This window comes from Odontesthes bonariensis, chromosome 10 (assembly GCF_027942865.1).
Source record: "Odontesthes bonariensis isolate fOdoBon6 chromosome 10, fOdoBon6.hap1, whole genome shotgun sequence".
Classification (NCBI taxonomy): domain Eukaryota; kingdom Metazoa; phylum Chordata; class Actinopteri; order Atheriniformes; family Atherinopsidae; genus Odontesthes; species Odontesthes bonariensis.
Window position 1 is genome coordinate 13,085,579 of NC_134515.1, and position 11,160 is coordinate 13,096,738.

The following is an 11,160-nucleotide window of genomic DNA, read 5'->3' on the forward strand; positions in this document are numbered from 1 at the left end:
CTCCATGTCGTTTGGAGACAGCGGCATGCAGGCTGAAAGAAGGAGAAGGGCAGGAGGAAGACCAACCGCATGCAAAAAAAAAAATAGTAGGGGAGGACAAGAAGAAAGGCAAAAAAAAAAGTTTAACAAACATGCAGTGTTTACTTCACAAGTCGACTTCAGACAGTACAAGACTAAATAAATAAACAGATTATCATAAACACTGCAAAACTATCTGCTTTTGGAGCTGTTTTTCTTTAAAATTCATGGCCAATGATAAAAAGGGAAATGTATATCACACAAACAAGCAAATGCCTTGCCAAACCTTTTGTATCTTTCCCACTCTCATTATCTGAGAACTATTTATTTGTTGCAGTGAGATTATTTTAATAGCCAGCATTGAAAGATTGAGTTGAACTGCATAAAAGTTCATCAGAGATTGTTTTGCAGTGTTGACAAAAATACAGAAGCAAAACATCAGTGCAAAGAACATGATTAAGAAAAACACTGTAAAAACAAACAATGCCTCTGTCGTGCAATAACCTCTCAAGTGAGTCAGAGTTCAGGGAATGACAAAGGTGACCACGCAGAGGAACCATGCGAGAATTGAACAGACAGATAACTGGACAGACAGGCGAAAGGACGAACAGGCAGGCAGACAGACAGACAGCAGTCCACTGATTATAGAGCTCTGAGTGACTCTCAAGAAGAAGAAAACATTGGCATGCAACGGCTATTTCTGTCTCTGTTTTGCTTTCTCTTTGCTTTTGCTAAGCCTAGTTTCTGGGTGGGTGGGGGACGTTTAGATAAACGGTGGGAGCAGTAGTAGGTAGGAATTCAGCTCCCACAATTACCTTCGCTGTCAGATACAGCACAATGATAATCGTCTATAATGTATGTATCGTCCGATTTGTAGACATGTGTCCGTGGAAGGTCCCTTATGTGGTCTTGAACATCTGGCAGCGAGTGACTGGAACCATATTGGCCATAATAGTAATGATATCTACTGCTTTGACTTTCATATGGGTCAGGACCTAAGCTTGAAGATCGCCCAGAACCCATTAACCTCCCCAGGGGGCTGAGTGGGCTCTCTTCCTCGGAGTACTGTCGGGTTGGTTGGCGTCCCCTGTAGCCAGATCGATAGGAACGGTCGTCTCTCTCGTAGGATCGACTGCGATACCCATGGTAGTCCTTAGAAGAGATCTTGTCCATGCCGTAGCCAGTGGAGCGGGAGCGGCCTGTGGTGGTGTGGTAAATCCGATCGTCCTCCTCCACCATTGTACCATAGTATCGACTACCTTGAGTGGAACCGCTGCCGCCCTCATAAGTATTCCTTTTAAAGCCGTAATCCTCAATCAGCTGGCGCCCTCGAATGTGGGAGGAGGGGTATGCCCCTCCTGTTGCTGAGGAATAGGAGGCCAGTTCTGCCTCCACATCCCTCGCCTCCTCAATAGGGGAAAACTTCGAGATTTTCTGCTCCATACTCCCCAGCTTCCTGTGCTTGCTGCGCTTGGAGGACATGACAGCAGGAGCCAGAAGGCTTCTGGAGGATGACAAAGGTTTCTGTACCCCAGAGCGGATGCTGCCATGTTTGTAGTCATAGTCATAGTAATAGGTTGATCCCCCACCCATGCTAGCGCTCACGCTGCTGCTGCTGCCCCCTAGAGGTCCGTGCCTGTAGCTGCTCTTACCCCTGCCGTGATGGTCGTATAGCTCATCCTGCATCGCTGTTTCCTCCTCAGGTGCCCTGCCGTAAGGGGAGCTGCCAGTTCCCCCACGCGTTGTGCTGCCAATGGTGCTGCTGTGGCCATGGATGTCACCCGGGTAACGCCCACTGCCGCCATGATGCATCATGTCCCCTGTTGTCGTGCCCAGCCCGTCCTTTGCCGTCAGCTCGCTTACATCTTCAATCATCATGTAATTCCTTGGAATATTTTGCTCTAAGCCAGGAGCCCCATACATTCCATCTACTGTACTAAAGGTGGAAGGACTGTCCACAGGGTGCCCATAGGCATTGGATACTGTGGAAGTGTACTGTCCATAAGAGCTTGCGGTGGTGGTGGTGTAGCCATAAGTATTAGCAGTGGTTGTGGTGTACTGGCCATATGAACCAACTGAGGCTGAAGTATATGGACCATAAGTGCTGGGTGGCATTGTAGAGTACCCACCATAGCTGCTCGACACAGGTGCAGAGCCATAGGGCCCATAGGAGCTTGCCATGGTTGTTGTTCCTGTGTACTGACCATAGGGGGGGGCCACACTGGAAAAGTTAGCATCTTGGGCTGTGGTTGTAACCACAACGGTGGGGTTGCTTATCGTCTCATAGTTAGTCGGCATCTTGTGTTCCAGATCGGCAAGTGAAGTCTGCCTGGGTCTTCCTGGATGAACTGTAAGGATATCAGCTTGGGGCTGCCCAGGGTATGGGGTTGTCTGGCTGGGGTAGGAGGACACAGCGCTGGGATAGGGGGAGCTGTGGGTGGGGTATGGTGGCTGACCAGGTGGTGCGGACCCAAAACCAGTGGGCCCTGGTTGAGGCTGAGGTTGAGGTGCGGCTGGTAACCCCATGTCTGTTTGGGGGTATGGGGGCTGAGTTTGGGGGTAGGTGTGGGATGGATAAGATGTCTGAGACTGGTAGGAAGGTCCAGGAGGGGGGACATGGCTCTGAAGGGGTGTGGGCTGTGGCAATGCCTGTGACTGTGACAGTGTCGGGTAAGGAGGCTGGTTGAATGTTGATGACTGGTACGGGACACTTGATTGCTGAGATGGTGCTGCTGGTTGGCTCTGGGGGTACTGACAGGACAGGAAGGATGAGGTTGGTGGGTACTGGGCTGCTGTGTTGAGGTCGCTGGAAAACTGGCTAAGTGGAGCAGTGCTCGGTCTAGTTGTCAGTAGTCCATTTGTCTCATGTGATGCAGCCGCAGCCGCTAATCGTAAGTTATTCAACTCACTATCAGACATATAGTCCCTAGTGTCCCCCATACATCTCAGGTAGGCAATGTCTCTTCTCTCCCTCTCTTTGACCAGTGTCTCTTTCCTCTGGTGGATTCCTAGTTCTAAGTATCTCAGTTTAGCATCAATCTCTTTCTCTTCCTCCTCCAGTTCCGCTTGCTGCTTTCTCAGTTTGGTCGACTCTTGCTCCACAGCCTTCAGCTCATGGGTGAGATCTTTGAGCAGGCTAGCTTTAGCGGCCAGGCCAGACCTTGAACTGGGCTTGAGGCTGGGCACAGAGGGCATATAGGCCTGTTGGAGGGCGGGTGTCATCATTGGCAGGTGAGCTGATGTAGCAGTCTCCTCTGGAGGAGGGCTGGGCAGGGTTCGCTTGACCTTGCGAAGCAGAGAGCTCTGCTGTAAGGCTGCCAACTGGAGAGAGAAAAATAGAAAAGAAGGAGGGGGGGAGGGGCGAAAAGAACAAAAACAAAAAACAAAAACACAGATTGTTTGGATATAAAAAATAAAAAATGGTGGAGTAAGGAAAGTAATCGATGGAATACAACAATGAGAAAGTTCAGCGGGATAGGGATGATAAATAAAAAATGGTAAACGAAAGGTTGAGAAAATGTTAGATTCAGTAAATTGCAAAATCAAAGTTAAAATGTGAAATATACAGCATACATAGAGAAATGCAAGACACAAGAGTCACAATTGAACAAGGGATCAAGACAGTGAACAATGAATACACACAATGTTGAAAAAGAATAGTAAACATGTAGATAATATAGAGGTAAGAAGAGACGCAGGGAGCAAGTCAGAAGAAAGAGAAAATAAAAGGGTTGATGGGAAGGGAAAGAGATAGAGGGAGATAGATGGAGAAGGTTGACAGTTGGGGATGAAAGTTGAAGAAAGTGGGATGACAAAAAAATTTAAAACGGATGAAACGAAGAGGAGGAAGGGGCAGGAGGAAAACTCAAAAAGAGAAAAAGTTCAAGAAACAGAGGATACAAGAAAAGGACGCAACAAGGGACATACAAGGATAACAAAGAAGACAACATATAGACAAAGGGACAAAGACAACAGGAAACAACAGTGTTTGTGTTAGAAGACGTACAACAACATGAGAATTAATTGCAATTGTCATGCAATATTCTCTGAATGTATTGGCTATCACTGCACTCAACTTACATCTTTCTAGAAACTTATTGCTGAGCAATTGCTCTCAGGATTGTAGGAGTCACAGCATACTCAAATTTTTGAATGAAACTTTTTTCAATTAAACTAAACTGCTCTGTTAAGGTGGTACAGCTTGATCTGCTTCACCCAGAAATCTGGTACAGGACTTTGTGCTACAAATGTGTCATGCATCATCAAAACAACTCTAACATATAATGCAACAATTTTAGAACTGGAATTACTCTCCCTTCTCATGTCTTTGTTATCTTAATAAATACATTAAGAACAAAAACAAGAAAAACAGACTTGATTACTATTTCAGCTGACAATTTGACTGTCCAACATGGTAGTAAAACTGAAAACTAGTACGATAATTATTTAGTAATACTAAATACGTGTACCCTAGGTTATTTTTTTCATTAAAAAACGGTTTTCATCTTTGTTTTTCCACCACGTGTAAATAATGCATCTCTTCTTTTTTTCCTATAAACATGTAAGCTCCTTTTAATGTGTAAATTGATCACAGTATGTTGTTTATTATGTCAGTGTGAGTGAAGGTGACAACATGAAAACAAATCCTCTTGGGGGTCAATTAACCTCACAATCATCACATGTAAGCAGTGAAAACTAAAACCTAAACCTGTAAAAGTTACTACATAAAATACCATACTGCAAGCATTTAAGCATTAAACTATGACTCTGTAATGATGAGTAACAGGTAAATCATTTGAATAAATCATTTATCCATTTCTCTTTGAAAAAAAGAAAAAAAGAATCTGCATTGTTTCCTTAATCCTGTTGCCGATCAATTATCTAAAAATACAGTTATCAGACTAAATCATTTATTTTCTATTAGTTTAGAATTCTAGATATGTGTTTGATTGGGCAAGCCACTGGCACTTTATGTCACCACTTTTCTAGAATAAAAAAAAACAACCCGTAACAGTTGATTTCACTCCGCATTTCACTTTACGTTGCAATGATTCATTTGTAAGAGTGAGTGTGTCTTGTTTCGAAATTGGACTTAAAGTTAATAGGATTTACAAATACGTAGAAAACAAAACCTGAGAAATCAGTAATAAAAGGAATTAGTCATCACAGCATCCACATAAAACATTCAGTTTTAAAATACAGTTTCTAAAGAGAATAATAACATAATAATGACTTATTGTATTGGTTTATCAAATATACATTGTTGTGTTTTATCATAATTAGTTAATAGTTATTAAGAATATGAGTCAGAATAATAAAAAGTGTATTAAGAGGTGATCTAAATTTTAGTTAAGCTCAATTTTGGAACTAAGATTTAGAGACTTGGGACCCTTTGCTATAGTTCTCACATAAGGCTATCCAGTTTACCCCAACTACTGTAGTACACATACTACCTAAACAAGATGCCATGAATTCACTGAGGACTGTCCTAATTCTCAAAACATGCCCATGTGGAGTAGTTTCATGCAAAGATATGGCCTATAACTATAAACACATTTAAAAAAACTGAACTCCTGAAATCCACCCGATCCAAAGTTGACCACCATAGACAGCTCCACAGTGTCCCCCTCCCCCCAGGTTATGAGTCTGGGTGTCATCCTCGACAGCACACTTTCTTTCTACTCCCACATCAACATTACCCGGTCTGCATATTTCCATTTTCGTAAAATGAATCGTCTCCGCCCCTCTTTCATTCCTCACGCCACTGCTATCCTGGTCCCCAGCCTCGTCACCTTCCGCATCGATTATTGTAACTCACTTTTTTTCGGTGCCCCTCACAAATCCCTTCATAAGCTTCAGCTGTTCCAAAACTCTGCAGCCCGCATCATCACCAGAACCCCCTCCTTTTACCATATCACCCCTGTCCTCCAGCAGCTTCACTGGCTCCCGGTCAAATTCAGAATTACATTTAAGGTCCTTCTCTACACATTCAAGACCATCCACAATCTCACCCCCCACATCTGTCTGATCTCCTTTGCATTGTCATCCCCTCTCGCTCCTTCAGGTTTTCCTCCTCCCTCCACCTCTCTGTGCCCTCTGCCCGTCTCAGCACCATGGAGAGAGCTTTCAGTCGCTCTGCTCCCCAACTCTGGAACTCATTCCCACCATACATCTACAACATTAACTCTTTACCGCTCTTCACATCAAAACCCATCTGTTCCAAGCTGCATTTTCTCGCTAACCTCATTGCTCTTTTTAACTTGTGTTATCTCATTTATTGGGTTTTTAATGTGTTGTAAAGTATCCTTGAGTGTCAAGAAAGGCGCTTTTTAAAAATAAAATGTATTATTATTATCATTAACACCTGGTGGTTGTGAGAGCAGCTGTTGCATTGTAAAACTAATGTATCTTAGAACTTACCGTGACTGTTTTCTAACCTTACCAAAATAATATTATACTATAAACCCAACCAGGAAGTGAGAAGTGTTTTAGTAAAGTGTTGTCATATTACTGACTTATCACGTGCTGCTCTCATGTTACACATTATTGTCCATGATTGCAAGAGCTGCCCTCAACTGCACCATCCATGCTCCCTTCTTTCATTGAGGCTTGTAAACAAAAGGTCATATCAGTTGCATTTCCTTTCTGCTGCTCGAATGGCCAGTACCATTGCAGGTTATGACATGCATTTAACGGAATGAACAACTGACCTATATGAGCGTTTTAGTTGGAGGACTTGTTGAATCATTTAGTCTTACACTCAGAAAGTCATTACCATCACAGTTTAGTGTCCAAATCGAAACATTCTGAAATAGCTGCTTGGTTTTTAACTAAACAGAAGGGAAAATGTAATCATTTTATTGAAAAGTAAAATTTGAATATTGCTTTGTGTTTTGTATTCGTTATGTTGCTCTAAAAAGTTGCTTTCTTTGCTTTGTAACTATCTTATCTAACCTTTGCTGTAACTCTATTCTAAGTCTTTCTCAATAATCTTAAATACATTTCTTATGCAAATCAGCTTAGACTCAGTGACTTTACCTGGCTCTGTAATGCCTGTTGTTGATACAGCGAGAGCCTGGCCTTGGTGTGCTCATCCGTGGTGGGGCTTAGAGACTTGGGGTCTGACATGGACCTTTGGGTGCTTTTCATGGGTCTGGGCACTGAAGGGTGTCGCTGTGGGGACTCGGCTGTGTAGGACTTCTGCTGAGGTGTGACGTGGGCTTTGTTCAGTCTCTCGCTTGACAGAGAGGTCTCAAGCAGGCGGTGAGGGGACACTGGGGACACAGGAGAGTAAAGGACTTGTGGAGATTTTGGGGCCGTTTGCTGTTGCCGAATGATGCTGGATATTGACTCATTGTGGAGGTGGTTGTGAGGCTGGTAGTTGATGTCGAGTGGGTCGGGACGACGTCGGTCAAACTTGGCTGCATTTGCTGCAATGTGCTGCTGGCGCTGCTGGGTCAGAAGGTCAGCAGAACTGGATTGTTGTGTTCCGGTACTGGTAGAGGAAGAGTATGGACTAACTGTGGTTGGTACGCTGAGCTGGGGAGCAACAACACCCTGTGACTGAGCTTCTGGGTCAGTCTGGCATGCAAGAGATTGACCTTTTTGGGTTCTTTCTGGTCCTGAAATGTAGTGCACAATCTCAACTTTATTAGGGTCAGGCACTGTCACATGGATTGCTGGGGAGACTCTTCCTAGGTGTTCTACTTCTGTCTGGCAAGACATTTCCCTGATAGTCTGGATAGCAATACTGGAGGAAACTATCTTCTCAGTTTTGTTGTCAGTTGTTGAGGTGGTTGTTGTGGCAGAGCTGCTGGAAGCTGCACTGGACTCAGTGTGCCGGGAGAAACGGGAACGTCTTCGGCGGACCGGATGCTCCGTTTCAGCCTTGTCCTCGTCATCATCAGTCTGGACAGAGCAGTCAACGCTGCGACCACGCCTCCTGGTGCGGTGACGCATCATATACCTGAAGAGGGAGTGATGAAAAAAACAAATAATGAAATGTGTTGCAGTCTCTAGTTAGTTGAACTATTTTGTGATTATTTGAAACTTTAGAAAATATATTGTTTATTAATCAACACCTTCATAAATTTTGTCAATTTTTACACAAGTACACAAATTCTGGCCTTAGGAATAAAAGAAACACACCAGATCAGAGTTTAAACAACTCTGCACTTAGAGTTTATCTTTTACCTCAGAGTTAGAATTTGAACTCTCTATGCTATTACAAATATGTTCTGTAAAATATTACTCCAGTGATGATAAAATTTATGCTTAAGTGTTAGGAGTCAAGACTCGAATTTTTTCGTTTGATATATAATTGCCATATAATTTATCTTAATTTATCATATATAAATTATAAAATACTATATCGTAATACTATATTATATTTATTTATCTTTGTGGTTAGAGTTAAAGAATACCCCCCCAAACATATGACCCTTTTATGCTTGTGTGCTCATACCCTGATTTTTTGACTACAGAATTTTGTTATGTACTTTTTAAAATCGCTGTGTAAATGAAAAAAAGTGAGTTTTATTGAGTTGAATCACCTTTTCAAGTTCTATGTAGATAGTAAATACTTTTTAAATACTCCTTTGTTTGAATTTTGACATCTGCAAATGACGATTCACATGTCAGATCTTATTGTGGTATGGTGCTTTACTTTGCAACTCTCATAAATGTGCCATTCTGCATGAGCTTGTTTATAAATTAGTTATATAATCTGCAGCTCCATTTCAATTGTCTTTTTACCTTTACTTAAATATAGAGTAGATAGAAAGGATTTTTAAGAGACCTTTAAACGTTTACATCAACTTTTGTTATTACTGTTATAATAATTATTTTATTTGCACTGGTACATTTATATATGCTTGTGTGTATTTACATACATATTGTATATGTCACGCCCATGGACTCTCATTTTTAGTTTTATGTTTTAGGTTACGTTTTTGTGTTCATGTCTTGGTTTTTAGTTTTTGCCATTGCTTTTCCCCTCACGTCACTTACCAGTTCATTAGTTTAATTCACTTCACCTGTGTTTTTTCCCTCAGCTGCACTCACTCCCCAATCACTCTCACTCCCTATTTAGTCTCCAGTCTCCCCTCTCTGTTTGCGGGATCTTTGTTGCCATTCATGCCTGCCTTGTCTGCTCACCCATGCCACCAGTTTTTGCCCATGATAAGTATTTATATATTCTATGCCATGCCGAGTGTTTTTGTTTGTTTTTCCTCAGCTACGTTTTTTGATTCCGGCTCAGCCGCGCTTTAAGTTTGAACCTTGTTTTTTGCTTTAAATAAATCCAGTTTTCCTTTCAAAGTCCGCATCCGATTCCTCCATCCACCCCACCCTGACAGTATATATGCAACTGTGTTACTTTTTGGGAAATTACTGAAATAAACTAAACTTAAAATAACCTATGCATTAAAAACATGTGTATACAAACACACACACATTCATATCACATACCTAACAGAGATGTACAGTACGTCACATTTTTTATTACACACACACACTTATTGTTACCTCTCCTCCCCATCTTCATCGTCAGTCTGTACACAGCTATCCACAATCCTGCGGGGGGAGCCATAGAACACCACGCCATCTCCATCCAATGTGTCCCTGCTCAGCCTGCTCATGGAGCTGTGTTTCCTCATGCTGGCTCTGGTCTCCATATGCTCCTCCTGTGTCCTCAGACATATCTCTGAGGAAGAGTTGGGCAGGGAACGAGAGCTCATCTGAGAGTCTGTGTAGGGCTGCAGTGGCTGTCCGTTCACATCCAACTGTAGACAAAAAGGTTTGTTTTAAGGATGCTAGCGGCTGAAAAATTCTCCCTCAAACATGATGGAATGAAAAGTCTATAAGTGCACTTCACCCATCAACCACATTTTGGCATAATGAAAATCCCACAAAAGATCTTGTTAGATAAACAGTAAAGAAAAAGCAGGGAGATGTTAATATTTTAATTATTTTAGTTCAAAGAATGTTTAAATGTGGCAATAAAAAGTAAGAGTCAGCCACAAAATAACTAGCCAAAAATGCATTAGTCAAAGTCTGTAATCCCCTTTTCTTGACAATTTCATATAACTTTTAAACTATCACCAGGGTTATTCACTCCCCTCACCTTCACGCTCTGAGCAGAAGCTGTTTTCTGCCTCTTCTGCTCTTCCAGCTGCTGCTGGAGCTGCTGCTGTAAAGACTGGATCTGATTTAGCTGGGACCTCTGCTGGGCCAGCTGCTCCCGCTGGAGAACAAGTTGTTTCTCACGTTCATGCTGCTGTTGGTTTAGAACCTAAAAACACAGGCAGACAAGGCCAGACAGAGGTGTTTGGTGAAGAACAAAAGAGAAATGGGACAGGAGGAAATTAATGAAAAATAAAAATAAAAAGTTGCAAAAAGTTAGGATGAGAAAAAAAGTAGACAAAGAGAAAGAGGATAGAAAAGGGCAGGGTTTGATCGTATTAAAATGATCAATTCTGAAAAATGCAAATCAAATCACAACATTCCTCAAACTGAATTTGACATGAAGTTCCTCTTGTGCTGATGGATTAGTTTTAAAATGGTTTCAAGTTAGTCAGATTCGTATATTTAGCAAAAAACAAGAATGGAAGCGCAACAGAAATTAAACAAAGAATGTACTGGTAGATGCTGTTACCAGTCATACAATGCTCATAAGAAAAGATTTGATGCATTTTATTTAAAGCTAAAATTATAGGCTGGAGCAAGTAAGGGGTAAGCGGTTTTGCTTCTACTGTATGTTATGAGATGCATAATCATTCCATTTCTAGCTCGTTCTCATTAAGGAAGGCTTCCACACCTGTTTAACAGAGTTAACCTGAAAGATTTTCAACTGCTTGTTCTAATAAAAGAAGAAGAAAATAGTTATGTTAGCCCTTTGGTTGAATGTTAAATCATTTTATCAAAACTACAAGGGGCCCATAGGAGCAAAACATCCAAATGTACTATAGCAAATTATCATAAGAGTTTTAGAACTTAATTTTATGAAATTTTCTTTTGGTTACAAGGCACACCAACAAATGGAACATGAAACCACTTTCCTTTTTTTTCTCATCATACATCAAACAAACAAATCAAACCTGAGCAGCATACATTCCTAACAAACACATACTACAGGTATGTTCG

The 11,160-nt window shown here is 41.8% G+C and overlaps 1 protein-coding gene across 2 annotated transcripts in view; it reads right to left on the reverse strand.

Annotated features, from left to right (window-relative positions):
* The window catches only part of bsna (bassoon presynaptic cytomatrix protein a), a 143,425-nt gene that overhangs the window by 15,740 nt on the left and 116,525 nt on the right, over positions 1-11,160 (reverse strand). For both annotated transcript variants that reach the window (XM_075476314.1, XM_075476315.1), the window contains exons 6-9: positions 10,142-10,309; positions 9,544-9,800; positions 7,057-7,984; positions 834-3,339 (exon numbers count right to left, since the gene is read on the reverse strand). In XM_075476314.1, the coding sequence (XP_075332429.1) occupies positions 834-3,339; positions 7,057-7,984; positions 9,544-9,800; positions 10,142-10,309 (3,859 nt within the window). The remainder of the gene's footprint in view (positions 1-833; positions 3,340-7,056; positions 7,985-9,543; positions 9,801-10,141; positions 10,310-11,160) is intronic.